Source organism: Bos mutus, chromosome 2 (assembly GCF_027580195.1).
Source record: "Bos mutus isolate GX-2022 chromosome 2, NWIPB_WYAK_1.1, whole genome shotgun sequence".
Lineage (NCBI taxonomy): Eukaryota > Metazoa > Chordata > Mammalia > Artiodactyla > Bovidae > Bos > Bos mutus.
Window position 1 is genome coordinate 106,118,322 of NC_091618.1, and position 17,355 is coordinate 106,135,676.

Consider the following 17,355-nt stretch of genomic DNA (forward strand, 5'->3'; position numbering starts at 1 on the left):
TCATAAGACAGAAATCACATACATATGTAACATACACACAGATACACTAATCCAGAATTTTCCTCTGTTGTGCAAAATTGAGTTTTTTAATAGTTGAATCCATTACTTGCTATTAGTGGAAAGTAAGGGAAAAAAATAACTTGGTTAACAATAATGGAGTATAAATCATTGTGAGAATCAAACTAGTAACAGCTTTAAATAAGTGGCTTGTAAGAGATATTTTAACTACACAGATGATAATCTCCAGACATCCAAGGAGAGGATACATAGTCCATTTCTTAATTCTGAAATGTAAAAATGCAAAATAATCACTGGGACAACTCCTTATACCTTTCATGACATCACAGTTTTCTTGGCTTTTCTTTTAATTCCTACTGCATTAGGTATCTAAAGAATGACTTTCTATGCTCACTTCTAAGAATGTATATAGAACAAAATGCTACCCCTGCTTCAACTTTATTTGATTTTTCAATTTAAACTCCCACCTATAAATTCTATTTCCAAAAATGTAAATAAAAAGATACTCAGTCTATCCAATGGATTTATTTTCCCTTGGTTCAGTCATTTGTGACCACAGAGAGGGACATTTTCATAATAGCAATGTCTGCTTATGCCCAAGACTCTCAAAGAATATTGCAAGGATGGGGTGTTAAGCAATTTTAAAGAGAGAAATATGGAATAGAAATATTAACATATATCAACTTGGAACCCTCTTTGTAAATTAGTGAAAACTAATAACTGCACATCAAAAAATTTACCTATTTTTCAAATAACTTGCTTCAGTCATGCACAAAATACTTATTAAAGGACCATTAATAATTGTTTATACACACCATATGCTCAAAATCCTTCAAGCTAGGCTTGAACAGTACATGAACAGTACATGAACCAAGAACTTCCAGATGTACAAGCTAGATTTAGAAAAGGCAGAGGAACAACAGATCAAATTGCTAACATGCACTGGATCATAGAAAAACTAAGGGAATTCCAAAAAAAACATCTACTTCTGCTTCACTGATTACACCAAAGCCTTTCACTGTGTGAATTACAACAAACTAGAAAATTGTTAAAGAGATGGGAATACCAGACCACCTTACCTGCCTTCTGAGAAACCTGTATGCAGGTCAAGAAGTAACAGTGAGAACCAGACATGGAAAGAGGAGAGTGAAAAAGCTGGCTTAAAACTCAACATTCAAAAAACAAAGATCATGGCATCTGGTCCCATCACTTCATGGCAAATAGGGAAAAAATGGAAATAGTGACAGACTTTATTTTCTTGGGCTCTAAAATCACTGCAGACAGTGATTGTAGCCATGAAATTAAAAGACATTTGCTCCTTGGAAGAGAAGCTATGATAAACCTAGACAGTGTATTAAAAAGCAGAGGCATCACCTTGCCAACAAAGGTCCATATAGTCAAAGCTATGGTTTTTCCAGTAGTCATGTATGGATGTGAGAGTTGGACCATAAAGAAGGCTGAGTGTCAAAGAACTGATGCTTTCAAACTGTGGTGTTGAAGAAGACTCGTGAGAGTCCCTTGAAGAGCAAGGAGATCAAACCAGTTAATCCTAATGGAAATCAACTCTGAATATTCACTGGTAGGACTGATGGTGAAGCTGAAGCTTCAATACTTTGGCCACCTGATGCAAAGAGCCAACTCATTAGAAAAGACTCTGATGCTGGGAAAGATTGAGGGCAGGAGGAGAAAAGGGTGACAGAGTCGGGTAAGATGGTTGGATGTCATCACTAACTCAAAGGACATGAGTTTAAGCAAACTCCAGGAGATACTGAAGGACAAGGAAGCCTGGCATGCTGTCATTCATGGGGTGGCAGAGCCAGGCACGCATGAATGAATGAACAGCAATAACATAGTAATACCTCACATATCAAATTTTGTTGAGGGGAATCAAAATGCTTTGAATAAGTACAATTTATGAAGACACACTACAAACAACTGAAGTTTTCTCTTACTTACATAGAGAATCTTCCTTTAAAAAATTTAAAAGCTTTCAAAATTGTACTCCTTACATGGAGTTCCTTGAATTGTTCCTTAATGGCTCATGGTTATAGGCTAATATAAACAAAATCACAAACTTAGGAATTAGACTTACATTGAAATCCTAAATTCTGTTACTAATTCTGTTCTGTTCTTAGAGGTTTCAGTTAAATTACTTATATTCTTGAAACTGTCAGTCATAAAATTGGGATCCTATTCACGTTAAGTAAGGATAAAATCAAATAATGTGAATGAAATGCCTAGTACAGTGATTGGCACATAATAGGTTCAAGTAAATAAAAATTTTTAACTGTGATATAATGTCATATCTTAGAATGATTGGTCAAATTTATTAGAATAATAGTATAGTGGCAATATGCATCAGGTTTTGAAATTTGAACCAAAACATCCTGTCTGCACAAATGCAGTCAGTATATATTTGCAGCAGAGAAAACTGCCAAGGGGATTTACTTAATAGTAATTGCAATATAAATCAATGCTGATTTTGTCTACCAAGAAAGTTAATATAACCTTTATTTATACTGAAGGAAAATGGAGGAGGCAGTTACTCTCTCTTCTGCTGTATTCCATGACCGCACCCAAAAGGCATGCATGTAAACTGGAAGGTCTTCAAATGGGATCAGAATGTTGATAAAATTCAAATCATTCCATCTATAGAAGAGTTATTCATTGACTGTGACCTTATAGTCTTAGAACTTTCCAATCCTAGAATCTTTGAATTGAATTTTCACAGAGTATCATATGACCTAAAAGTTTGGGCTAAATATTAGATAAACTAAACCTATGCAGCATTGAATGAACAAAATCAAAACATTTTACAAATATCATTTCATATTAAGTAAAAATGTTTCTTTTATATTTTTAGGGATATATTCTAACTACTAAGAAACATTATTAAGTTTATGTATATAAAAACTATTGTCCTTAAAAGTAGATACAAAGGGATGTCATAAACTTATTGCAAAGATGCCAGCATTAATGAAAATATTTTTGCCACAAGGCTTCCCTTGTGGCTCAGATAGTAAAGAATCTGACTTCAATGCAGGAGACCCAGGTTTGATGCCTGGGTGGAGAAGATCCCCTCAAGAAGGGAAAGGCTACCCACTCCAATATTCTTGCCTGGGAAATCCCATGGACAAAGGAGCCTGGCAGGCTATAGTCCATGGGGTTGAAAAAGAGTCAGACATGACTGAGTGACTAACATACACACACATATTCTATATGTATAGTCCAAATATAGTCTTCTTTTTCTTTCTGTTATCCCTTCACAGCACAACAATCTTTGATTCCTCAGTCTGCCACCTACTAGCTATGAGACTTTAATGGTAAACTTCGGAACCCCTCCTGTATCTCACAGGGTCATCAACATGAAACCAGACTATATATGTGAGCCTGCTCCACAGTACTGACTGCCACTGTTAATTCTCTCTCCCTACCCTGTCAGTGATACCAAAAGACTCCTTTAGTCATGATTTTGATGTTGAATGAGACTACATGGTTGTTGACTAGATGAATAAATAGATAGCGGACACTGGCTTCTATAGTATGACAAAGAAATGGAAGCACTTAATCAAATGAAACTGGCTTGCCTATAACTTTTAGACAGCTGAGTGCAGACTGTAAATTATTAATCATTAAATCATAATTCAGTAAAAGCATTTCTGTGGGGAATTTATGAAGTATGATCCAGGCACTGTGTTTTCTGGTGATTGATCTTAATATAGCACAAGTGCCTGGAAAATATAGAAAGATTAATAGTTAATCTGTCCATTAGACTGCTTTTCTAAAAAATTGAATTGCTAAAGTAAGATTTTGGCAAGAATTGTATCAAAGTCAACTCAAGTTTGGACTGTAACAAGTATAATTCAAAACATGCCACATTTATAACCTGATGATTTAAAGTGGCACAGCTAGAAATATTTCTACATATGAGGACAACAGAAATATTTCTACATGTGAGGACTGACTGAAAGGCAGCTGTTAGGGCAGATCAAACATCTGATGAAAATAGCTACTGTATTCCCATGTGTATATAAACTCTAGCTGCCAAAAACTGGTTCAGCCTTCACTCCACTTGCTGCATAACTAATATTCTTGGATTTTTCCTGTGTTGGAATATCTTTACTCCGGTATAGCTAACATTTTCTTTAATACAACTTTTTCTTGCCCCTGAGATTATTTCACCCTTTCCTGACTTAAATGATTTGATTTTTGGCTCTTGTCTTTATAATCTCTACAGTTGTGTTCTGCCCAGGGTTTAGCCAATTTTGGTTAATTCTCCTCATTGTGTGTGCCAACCCCTTCACAGATCACTGCCTTGTCATGGTGAAGGGGCTTGTATAACTCAATGAAGCTATAAGCCATGCTGTGTAGGGCCATCCAAAATGGACAGGTCATAGCAGAGAATTCTGACTAAATGTGATCCCCTGGAGGAGGGAATGGCTAAATGAAGCAGCGCAAAGGCTAACTGAATTCTTCCAAGATAATGCACTGGTCATAGCAAACACCCTTTTTCAACAACACAAGAGATGACTTTACACATGGACATCAAAAAATGGTCAATACCAAAATCAAATTGATTACATTCTTTGTAGCCAAAGATTGAGAAGCTGTATACAGTCAGCAAAAACAAGAGTAGGAGCTGACTGTGGCTCAGATCATCAGCTTCTCATAGCAAAATTCAGGCTTAAGCTAAAGAAAACCAGGAAAACCACTAGGCCAGCCAGGTATGACTTAAATCAAATCCCCTATGAATATGCAGTGGAGGTAATGAATAGATCCAAAGGATTAGATCTAGTTAACAGTGTGCCTGAAGAACTATGGACTGAGGTCCATAATATTGCACAGGAGGCAGTGAACAAACTATCCCAAAGAAAAAGAAAAGCATGAAGACAAAGTGGTTGTCGGAGGAGGCTTTACAAATAGCTGGAAAAAAGAAGAGAAGTGAAAAGCAAGGGAGAAAGTGAAAGGTACATACAACTAAATGCAGAGTTTCCAAGACCAGCAAGGAGAGACGAGAAGGCCTTCTTCAATGAACAGTGCATAAAACAGAAGAAAAGAGCAGAAGGGGAAAGACTAGACATCTGTTTGGGAAAATTAGAAGTATCAAGGGAACACTTTGCCCAAAGATGGGCACAATAAGGACAGAAACAGCAGAGACCTAGTAGACAGTGAAGAGATCAAGAAGACATGGAAAGAATACATGTCTTTCCTCTGTACAAAAAAGATCTTGGTGAACCAGATTACTAAGATGGTGTGGTCAGTCACCCAGAGCCAGACATTCTGGAGTGTGAAGTCAACTGGGCCTTAGAAAGCACAGCTATTAATAAAGCTAGTGGATGTGATGGAATTCCAGGAGAGCTATTCAAAACCCTAAAGGATGATGTCACCAAAGTGTTGCATTCAGTATGCCAGCAAATCTGGAAGACCCACCAGTGGTCACAGGAGTGGAAAAGGTCAACTCTCATCCCAGTTCCCAAGAAGAGTAGTATCAAAGAATGTGCTAATTATCCAACAACTGCACTCATCTCCCATGTGGGTAAGGTCATGTTTAAAATCTTTCATGCTAGGCTTTAGCATATGCAAACAAAGAACTTCCAGATGTCCAACCTGGGTTTAGAAAAGGCAGAGGAACCAGAGATCAAATTGCCAACGTTTGCTGGATCATAGAGAAAGCAAGGGAATTTCAGAAAAACACCTGTCTCTGTTTCAATGACTACACAAAAGGCTATGGATCATAAGAAACTGTGGAAAGCTCTTAAGATTTGGGAATACCACACCATCTTACCTGTCTCCTAAGAAACCTGTATGCAGGTTAGGAAGCAGTAGTTAGAATCCTGTATAGAACAACTGATTGGTTCAAGATTGAGAAAGGAGTACAACAGGGCTGTCTGCTGTCATGCTGTTTATTTAACCTATATGCTGAGCACATCATGAGAAGTGCTGGGCTGGATGAGTTACAAGCTGGAATCAAGATAGGCGGGAGAAACCTCAACAGCCTCAGGTGTGTGGATGATACCACTCTAATGGCAGAAAGTAAAGAACTAAAGAGTCTCTTGATGAGGGTGAAGAAGGACAGTGAAAGAATGGCTTAAAACTAAATATTAACAAACCTAAGATCATGGCATCCAGCCCCATTACTTCATGCAAAGAGAAAGGGAAAAGGTGGAAATAGTGACAGATTTCCTATTCTTGGGCTCTAAAATCACTGTGGATGGTGACTGGAGCCATGAAATCAGAAGACAACTGCTTCTTGGCAGGAATGCAATGACAAACCTAGACAGTGTGTTGAAAGGCAGAGACATTACTCTGCCAACAAGTGTCCATACAGTCAAGGTTATGGTTTTCCCAGTGGTCATGTATGCTTGTGAGAGCTGGACCATAAAGAAGGCAGAGTGCCGAAGAGTTGATGCCTTTGAATTGTGGTGCTGGAGAAGACTCCTGAAAGTCCCCTGGACAACAAAGAGATCAAACCGGTCAAGCTCAAGGGAAATCAACCCTGAATACTTGTTGGAAAGACTGATGCTGAAGTTGTAGGTCTAGTATTTTGGTCATCTGATGTGAACAGCTGATTCACTGGAAAAATCCCTGATGCTGGGAAAGATTGAGGGCAGAAGGAGAAGAGGGCGTCAGAGGATGAGATGGCTGGATGGCATCAACGATGCAATGGACATGAACTTGGGCAAACTTTGGGGGATGGTGAGAGGCAGGCCTGGTGTGCTGCAGTCTATGGTGTCACAAAGAGTTGGACATGATTGGGAGACTGAACAACAAAAACATGTGTGCCTAACTTAGCCTTGACCTACTTCAGGTCCCAGTTCTGGGCTTTTTGGTGGCTTCAGATTTCCTGATTGCTCAACTCTATCCTCCCTTAGTTTCTTTGTCCTAACCCATCTCAGACGCCTTGTTAACACATTATTGGAATATGTTATCTTGCAGAAGACTTCCCTGGTGGCTCAGATGGTAAAGAATCTGCCTGCAGTGTGGGAGACCTGGGTTCGATCCCTGGGTTGGGAAGATATGGCAACCCACTCCAGTATTCTTGCCTGGAGAATCTTCACAGACAGAGAAGCCTGGCTACAGTCCGTGCAGTTGCAAAGAGTTGGACACGACTGAGCGACTAAGCACAGCACATGTTGTAGAAAGTGTTTGCAAGCACTCTCAAAAATATATCTCTCAAGTCTCTCAAAAATATCTCTACAATCATATATGTTTATAATTCTATATTTTAGCTTTTTGGTTTCAGCTATGTTTTTAAAAAGTGAGCTCTAATTTTCCTTTAAAGATTGTTACTGCAGTTTGACATGTCATATAGGGCAATAAGTTTAACCATGGTATTTGCTTTTGATATTCATATATTTATCAGTCATTTGTGGAACATGTATTTATTAAGCGCCACTGAGCTAGGTATCAGTGCTGTAAATATTAATAAGTTATAGTTACTGAATTTAAGGGCAATGGGAGACAGACTTGTAAACAAATAAGAATCAAGTTATCTTGGTTATCTCTGAAAAATATTATTTCAAAGCAAAAGAGATGCAAATTCAAATCATCTCCAACACTAGTGGGTCTGGATTCTACAGGGAGTTCATCAAATTTTCCAACAATGAGAATTAATATCTCTCTTCTTGAAGAAAGAAGTACAGTCAAGGACCTTAAACTTCAGAATGACACAGTCAATACACACAATAGGAAATCCCAGCCAGCGTCAGTTAACAGTCTATCTGCATCTGATTGCAAATTGTCTAAGAACAATGAACAGGAAGCTTAGTGGCAGCTGAAATGCCAAGTGGGGATGCAGATCACTGGGTATAGGATCCCAATGAGCGTCTCCAAGCTCAACAAAAAATACTATTCTGACAGTGATAAAGGCAACAGAAAGCCCAATTTCCAGGAACATAAAAGGTTAAGCTAATTCTACCCTAACTAGTCTTACTTGAATCTTCTAAGAAAACAACTGCTTTGGTTCCCTACCAGTGAGTCTAGGAAAGTGGTCTAACTCAATATTCTAAAGCACTCAATGTTCCCAATTTTTCTAGGTATTCTCAAAATTTCCACTGCTTTGTGAAAGTGGCCTCTGGGATTTCTGAATTACCCCTTGTTACACTGAAAAAATGAGCACATTGTAATGGAACTGGAATCTTCCTAGAATTGTACTTCTCACGAACCCAAAGATCTATTAGATCATTAACCAAAAATTCCTGGCCAGTAGCCATATTAGGAGTTAACAATACAAAATAAAAAATAGTACTCTTTGCCACTTCCCAAAGGAATTCAAAGGGGCTCTGTCATGCAACTAGATTCTATATGCTGTCTTCAGTCCTAATGTCCTTGATGCAACTTGTTCCCCTGACGTATAAGATATGATCTCAATATTTGTTTTAAAAATACAGAACTAGAACTATACCTTGGCGCTTTTGGGATCGTTCACAACCAGTTGACCTCCTTAAGCATCCTCTCAATCTGAAGTGAAACTGTGGATTTTTTTTTTTTTTTTTGGCCCTTCATTTATGCTCAGCTTCTGACCAGTGGAACTAAGCTCATAGATCCACAAACAGTGCCCTAAATCTGCAAATCAGATGGAAGAGCTCTGGACCAGTTGTCATCTAAGGCCAACCATAAGCCTCCAGCACCTACTCTGGCTCTAGGTTAGCTTGAGATGGGCACAAAACTTTCAATAATGTGGTCCTGGGTGGTTGACTAGATGTGAGAGTGTCAAACATGCAGTTTATGAATCCTGAGGCCTCTGAGAAGAAGGGGAGAGGATGGTGGCCTTGGATCAACATCCCGATACTGAGTTGTAGGGAAAGAATACCTTCTTGTTGCACCTGATTTGAATTATATCAGCTCTTGACTGGATATTAGTGCTAATATTGAAAATGTAGGAGTCAGCAGCCCAACCCAGACAGACAATTTCAGAGTATCTTGGGCTAGGGCCCCTTGGGATGAACCTGATGCAGCCTGCTAGAGAGAAAGATTCCTTGGCTGATAGCCATGCTTCATCCAACCACCCTCATAAAGCAAGCAGAGACATCATTACATGTTGTTTTATGTTCTCTGATATCCCAAGTATGAGAGACAAACGAGGCTTATACCAGAATTTCTGAGGCAAATACTTGCTTTAGAAAATCACTTCTCCAAAGGATCACATGCTTTTCACCTCTCTGGACCCCTTATCTCCCTCAGCTCTAGAATTTTTCTGATTCTGTGGGTGCCTTGACCTTACCAGATGTTGCCATTCTACTACATATGTCCTGGTGCAAAACAGGTCTAAAGTTTGAAATAAAATATGCAACCGGAACATCCACCTTATCCTGTTGCTCCCAGTTCCCCCCAAGATAATAAATCTAACTTTTCCCTTCCACCCTTTCCTTTTGTTTCTGACCCACTCAGTTTCATAGTTCAGTAGCATGACCAGGAATCACAGGGTTCTAGGGACAATTTGAGTGTATTTATGTTGTTGAGAACTAATTATTTATGTCATTCACTGTCCTTTTCAAAGGAAAGCCTCTGAGTTAGATGATGAACGACACAGTCACTCAACCAGTCATCTCATGCTCGGCCCCTCTGCAGCTTATTTCCCAGGGAGGAGGCTGTGTGGATAAGCAGCATTCTCAGTCAGCAACTGCAGCTGCATCGTCTTAGAGATCATGAAGGCCAGGGAAGAAAGGGGCTACCGGAAGTCAGTGTTTTCTTCTCTCCCTCCATATCCCGTTACGCATTGCTTCCCTGTCCCTCAGTTTGATTCCCGGAGCACAGCCTACCAGTAATGCAGTCAAGCTGGGAAGACAGATATTGCACATGTAGGAGGTGACTGTCCAGAGCACTCACAGCCTCTTCACTTCCATTTTTCCCACCTGAGGGAATTAAAACTACTGCATCTAAGTAATCAACCCATATGCTTTCTGGGAAGGTAGACTTGATCCTAGGCATGAGAAACAGATGCTAGAGTAGCTTTGCCAAAGAGAATTATGAAATGTTTTACTCTGTAAGGGATAATATATATATATATTAATTCTCTTAATACATTTACCAAAAGATTTAGCATAACCTACAAAGATGTAGACCTGTACAGCAAGATAATGCAAACTAAAAACAATGAAGCAAAAATTAGCACCATAGATCCATAGAGAAGTGATAACAGCAAATGTCAATTTCACTCTGACAGGAAATAGGAAATAAAGGGTAAAAAGACTTCTCACATGTTTTCCAAGCTATTTTGAGACAATTATGCTATTAGACATGGATAATGCAGCAAGCCTCTTGTACCAATTACATTCAGATAATTGCAAAAAAATGTAATGATAGTAGTAACAAGGCTGTAAACATTTGGAGACTGGAATGTACTGCATACATAAGTGAGGGATACAGAGTTAATGTAATGATTAACTGGAATCTCTGGATTGTTGAGAATATAGGAACCACACCTGCTTTAGTGAAGTGAAGAATTTAGATCATATTTCTATTCATTGGAGCCTTTTGATTGTACTTCATAGATGTATTATGGCTTATATTTCATCTTTCCCAGTTTCTGTAATGACTCACAGCTAAATTCTCTGATGCAAAGCCCTTTCACCAAGAGTTCTCAATTGTATTTTCTTCCCCAGGGTTTAGAACTCAAATGATATTAGATGCATTGCTTTTTTCTCATGAAGGATACAAAAATATTTTAATTGTCTTTAAGGAAGCACCAGGAAAGATGAGTCACGGTATTTTGAAAGATATGGTAAGATTAAAACAATCAATAATTTTAGCAGTAAAACTCTAGAGACATACTTGAGATTCTTCCCAATGGATGCCATCTTTGGCAGGCTAGGATACAGAAGTAATGGGCCCTCTCATGGTTCAGCTGAGAGTGTAAACAACTGCATTTTTTTCTGAAAGACTGCTTGATAATACTCCCTAAAATAATGCTGAATGAACTCTTTCACCCAGCAGTTAAACTGCCCTATGAATATGTTGCTGAAGTTTAAGTTCATATGGAAAGATTCACCAAATAAATTATTTAGTGAAAATACAGTGTTGAGAACAGCTTGCACTGCATTCAAAGAACATCTTTGACTAAGATGTTTTATGAGGATTAGTTACACAGTGGCATATATGCTTGCACATGCATGATGTTTTCCCTCTAAAACGAAGAAACTGCTACGTCTATGGAGAGGGACTGAAAAGGTGTCAAAGAGCTCTGTTGCTTTCTTGTTAGTATTTCTATACTCATGAGTGCTTGCTCAGTCACTCAGTCATGTCTGACTCTGTGACCCCACGAACTGTAACCCACCAGGCTCTCCTCTGTCCATGGGATTCTCCAGGCAAGAATACTGGAGTGGGTTGCCATTTCCTACTCCAGGGGATCTTCCTGACTCAGGGATTGAACCCGTGTCTCTTGCGTCTCCTGCATTAGCAGGCAGATTCTTTACCACTGTGCCACCTGAAAAGTACTATCTGACCATAATTTATTGTGTACATGCATTATTAAAATCCAGAAATGTAAAGTTTACACACTGAAGGCTTAGGAATAAAGGAGATTGACCAGAATAATGCCAATCCACCTGGAATTTTATAGCTGTCTGTTCCCTGTGACTTCAGCCTATTTCTTTTTCTGCTTTGGGATCATATTTTTCACTACAGTTGCTTACTTCCTGTTTAGCTTTGATTATCTGACTTCTACACTTGAATCTAGATTCTGCCTACAGCTGTGGTCATCCTGATTTGGCTTCAATACATACACTTAATTCTGGACTCAACTCCCTCACTGTGAAAATTTCAGCCAACACATTCCTAGAGTATGTTATTCTGCAGAAGAAAGTAATAAATAAGTAATTTTCTCAAAAATATAAGTATGTATTGCCACTTTGCTTTGATTTTATTTCTTAAGAATTTTTCATTCTGGGCACTTTTCTGAATTTAAAACTTAGGAAAGAAGTCTTGGAAATAAATAAGTACCAGCAAAAATCCAAAGGAATATGTTCCATCTTTCCCCCAAATTAAAAGTTCTTCTTTGAGAACTGAAGTGAAAGGTGAAAGGGTTAGTTGCTCAGTCATATCCAACTCTTTGCAACCCATGGGCTTTAACCCACCTGGCAAGAATACTGGAGTGGAGTCATTCCCTTCTCCAGGGGAATCTACCCAACCTAGGGATCAAACTCAGGTCTCCTGCATTGCAGGTGGATTCTTTACTGTCTGAGCCACCTGAACTCTCCTCAAATCTAACAGACTCGAATTCTAGTGATGGTTCACTAATATAACCAAGAGATCAGGTCTTTGGAAAAGTCATCTTTCCAGAGAGAGGCAGTTCAGGAATTTAGATACCACACATTCACAGTGTTACGATTTATACTGAGGAGAAGAAATTCGGACAAGAGTGTCTTATGAGAGAGTCTTAGCACCCAGTCTCTTTTCACATCCACTTAAAAGAACAAGCCTAAGGAAAGGTCAATGGAAAGGTCAATGCATGCTTTGATAGGATGCAGGAGAGAAAGTGTCTATGGGAAATGAACTCCCACCAGGGTTAAGAGTTAGAACTGGCAGTGGAGGCAGAGAAGAGTTCCAGGAACATGAAGGAAAGTTGCCTGGGTTTTAAGTAGGCCCTCTTGAGCTTCTCTATGGCAACCTCATGGTTCACTAGCAGGGTCCCTTGTTTCCTTGTTTCTATGGATATGATAATAATTTATAGCTGTGCCTGTCCAGGCCACCAAAACAAGCACACTGGGGAAAAGCCAGAATCTTTCCAGAACTAGCTATTTTTATGACCCTAGTCAATCAGACCCTTGATCAGAAGAAATGGCCAGAGGCCACCTAAAGAGCTAAGGTCTCAAGAGGGAGGAAAGTATTCTTGCTCCTATGAAAATAATACAAAGGAGAGCTTGCTTTGTATGTAACTTCTAGACTCATTAGCAATCCTGAGACCCTCTGGCCTATGGTTTCAGGCTCCACCAAATCTGTGGAACACAAATTTTAAAAACATTCTAGAACTCGAATAGTCACTGGAACCCTAGAGGCTTCTTAGTATTGGCTCTTTACCTCTGCTCCTGGTCACTCTGAAACCATAGGTCTGCTTTTACGGGATCTACTTATACCACCCTGAAACTACTCTAGCTTTTCAAATGTAGAACCAAATACACAGACACTAACTCCTTCTCAAATTGGAAAGCAACTAGAGAGGAGCCATAAAACAGACTAGGGTGAGACCAGATATGGACCAGAACCAAAGCCTTATCAGGTGCTTAGACGATGCAGTCTCAGCAAAAACCCAAAGAATGAGAGGTTGGTGGATGGGGAGCCTCACTGTGTCATTTAAAGAAGGAGAGAAGGAATATTCCACTCAGCACCATATATTCAACCAGGGACTATGGCCCCCCAGTCAGCATCCTCTTATGTCCTGGTTTAAAACCAAGTGCCCTGGACGGAGTAATCTTTGATCTTTAAAATCAGAAATTTCCCTGAGGGGGGCTTCAACATTTTCATTAAGTTTCTCTTTGATGCTGATACAATCCAGCACCTGGCTGTCACCACAATCAAAACTGTCCACAGAGCTGGCTGTCCTCAGTCAGCAACAAACTGAGTCAATCCAATCAGAAATGCTGTGTACACAATAGAGATACGTTATCTAGACAAATGAGAGTTCCCCGTATCGGCATGGAGTACAACCTCAAAAATTTTCTCTAATATTAAAGGTTCCCTTTTTCAGTGTACACTGAAAAAGTGTACCTTTTTCAGAGGTAAGACCTAGTTTGCATGGCCTTGGTTAGCCCATATTAATAGAAGAAAAGGGGACCAACTCAGGGGAAAATGAGGTTTGTCCATACAAGTTAGTGTCGTATGATGGTGGGTGACAGCACATGGCGGATTGCTTGTCAGGGTGGAAAGAGTTTGTAGATGTCCTGTCACAGTGGACCAGGTGTGACAGGAGTTAGCTGAAATCATGGAACCAGACTCCCAGGAATAAAAGAATGTCTCTTTCAGGCTTATGCCTCCACCATAAGTTTTTAAGAGAAAGTCGTGATGGTAGGTTGAGGGTTGACTATCTCAGTGGTGTTACAGATCCTGTCATAATGAGATCTAGGACTAGGGCATATTAGGATACTTCTTTCCTAAGTGCGACATTGAGTAAAATATGGTTGCTCCCATTTCCACTGTGCTTTAGGCCTGTATTCATCCTACCTGCACAAAGTTAGTGGGAATGTGTCAACTATCCTCCCAGAGCCTCTCCCACAGCAGAGGACCCAGTTTCTAGGTGCTTAGCTCCAGGGCTCCCTCTCCAGTGGTAACTGACATGGCAACACTGTATCCTGTCATCTGAAATCTGTTGGTTCCTTTTCCTGAGCCTGTCCTATTTCAGGTTTTTCTCCTATTGTTTTGAATACACTGGTAGTAAAAAGGAGCTCACAGTACCTCTCCTCTCAGTGCAGAATTTTAATAAATCCTAGCAGTCAGGAGAAGGCAATGGCACTCCACTCCAGTACTCTTGTCTGGAAAATCCCATGGGCGGAGGAGCCTGGTGGGCTGCAGTCCATGGGGTCGCTAAGAGTTGGACACGACTGAGTGACTTCACTTTCACGCTTCACTTTCATGCACTGGAGAAGGAAATGGCAACCCACTCCAGTGTTCTTGCCTGGAGAATCCCAGGGATGGGGGAGCCTGGTGGGCTGCCGTCTATGGGGTCGAACAGAGTCGGACACGACTGAAGCGATTTAGCAGCAGCAGCAGCAGCAGCAGTCAGGAATAGTGTATTTATGCCTAAACTTTGACTTCCCCTGTGTTAATTAGTGGACCAAATAAATTCAGCAATATCCAAATATTTGATGGTTTCATTCCAAGGAAGTAAGAACATATACCCAAAACAAAATTTAAAACTAAAAAGAAAAAGATAATAAAGCATATTTTGAGAATATTCAAAAGTGTTTAAATATGAATTGTTATCCAAGGCACACAATTTTGTAAGGATGGAGGCTCACAGGTTGAATATACTTTAAATTGTACTGGTGGCAACAGTTCATGACTTGAATTTGAATTTTGCTTTCTCTAGTGCATTCTAGTGAGGCCTGTCAAAACTTATATTGAACTGGACTTTAATTGAGAGCCAGAGAGTGAAGTGGATGAAAATGAGGAACAATTCCTTATACAAGCAGTAGTTATACATGGTACTACCTTTACATAACCCTTCATGTAATCTCTGTCATTTGGTCCTTATCAGGATCTGTAATTTTTTTTTTTATTATTTACAAATAAGAAACATAAAGCTTAATCAAAAGTTAAACTACTTCAATTTTACATAAACAAAAATAAAGTTCTGCCACATTAAATTCAAAGTTATTTGTCATATTAAATTCAAAGTTTTCTTCAATGATTCGCTCATCAGTGATTAACCCAAGTAAGCTCATCAAATTATTACTCATGGGTCTTGTCTTCTCTACTTGTAAAACTAGAGGTTGGGTTATAGAAACTTGAATTAGGCCTGGTCATAGCAGGGCCCAGCTTCCTTATATTTGCTACAGACTACATGATAGCTAGGAAGAAAAATATTCACAAAAAGCACCACCCAAACTCCTTCCCATTTCAAGAGATATTTCTGGCCAATATCCAAACTTGACTGTATGATTTCCATTAATGAAAGGAACCCATTAGTGTGTTATTCCGCATGAATTCATCATTTATCCTTCTTAGACTGATATCCTAAGTATTAGAAGCAACATATAACCAGAGTTGTCATGAACACATCATCATCACTTTCAAAAGAAAACCTTTAGAAGGTATGCATTTTACAGAGCCAAACAATGGAAAAATGGAAACAAAAACCTGTTGATCCAAACAGTACCAAAATGCCCAGCCATGAAAATTGGGCATGCCATTTCCTATCACATTTGTGCTGCTAATTTTATACTATTGATTCTTACAGGAAAAGCACCAACCTTGAAATCACTAAGTTACTTGGAGTAAGAGATAAGATTTGTTAGAAGTATACTTTATCCGGCATAAGCTTTTATTCCTTCTGTTCTATTATTGTACCATGTAACCAAAAAGTCATTGCCATATAAGGTGTTTAGAAATTTTACACTACCAGAGCATCTTGCTTTTTCAGAAGCTTACCTGGTGAGATGAGAAAACTGACCACACACAACATACAGTGCAGGGAAAACATTCAGACGGTGGCTGCTGTTGAAGCAGTTCTCTTAATCTGAGCCCAGAATTTCCTACTGGGGACCCTATGGGTGTGTATGGGGTGGGGCAGGCAGGGTGGGTCGGAAAGGCTGGCAGCAGAGGACAGCTATCACCAACCCGGGACTGGGCACTCAGCAAGAAAAAGGTACTTACTTGCTGCCATGTGACAGGTTTCCACCAGCACCTAAGGGAACCCTGAGCAGCTGGGCTCCCTGGACCCCCTTTCTCCTCTTGGGTTCTCTTTCCTCCGGGATCTCTGGTTTCCTGAGTTCTGGTTGCTCAGGAGGTGGCGTCTGCCCTCACCAGCTGATGCCACCCAGATCACGACAGCTCAGCAGTCAACGGACCCCACCGAATTGCCGGCTAGAAAGTGTCTCTGGGGCGGCTGTCCAGTCAGTCACCCAAAGACCTCTCCAGCGCAGAGGCGCAGTGGAGTCCTGCCCGCCGCGGGGAAGCTGCTTTTGAGTCCTCCTCACTCCTCCCGCCCCTCTCCCAGCCACGCCACGCTGGTCGACTCCCTCATCCCCAGGCCAGTGCGCGACCTCAGCCTCCGCACCGGGCGTGGGCGGGGTGATGATGACCCGGACGGTCCGCGGCGGCTGCTGCGGCTGGAACAGCAGCAGCTGTGGCGTCTCTTCTACCCGCTGCTCGGGAAGGGAGGGCGAGAGGAGCAGGTGGGGTGAGGAGGGGCAGCGGGGAGAGGACTGAATGGAGAATAGAGGAAGGGCAGGGATGCGGTTGGGGGTGGGCCAAGAGAGGCGAATAGGAGGGACAGGAGCGGGAGAGGAGGAAAAGGCAGCAAACTCAGGTCTTTACCTCTAGTTGCTTGCTCTCTCTCCTTGCCTAGCTGTCCCCTTAGAGCCTGCCAGGGGCAGTTGTGAGCCTGCAGCGTTCAAATCTGGACGTGGCTGTAGAGGTGTGCTCGCGCTCCTGTGTGGGTGGAGGGAGGGGAAACGGTGTGTGGATGTTTAGGAAAGAATGGGTTGGAGTCCCTACAACCTTCTCCCAGGAGATGAGATTTCGTTCCCATTCTGGTGACTTGAAACACAAGGACAGAGGAACAGTTATCCACATCTTGAAAAACTAGCGCACAATAGCGTACTTCAGGGTCGCGAAAGAAAATGTTGGACCCGCTTTCCCAGAGGGAGTTTGGAAAATTTTGCTGCATCACAGAACATTCAT

The 17,355-nt window shown here is 40.6% G+C and overlaps 1 protein-coding gene across 1 annotated transcript in view; it reads right to left on the reverse strand.

The window, feature by feature from the left end:
• The window catches only part of SCN7A (sodium voltage-gated channel alpha subunit 7), an 81,263-nt gene extending 64,605 nt beyond the window's left edge, over positions 1–16,658 (reverse strand). The window contains exon 1 of the mRNA XM_070357854.1: positions 16,327–16,658. Within this exon, the coding sequence (XP_070213955.1) occupies positions 16,327–16,336 (10 nt within the window). The 5' untranslated portion in view covers positions 16,337–16,658. The remainder of the gene's footprint in view (positions 1–16,326) is intronic.
• Between the last annotated feature and the right edge of the window lie 697 nt (positions 16,659–17,355).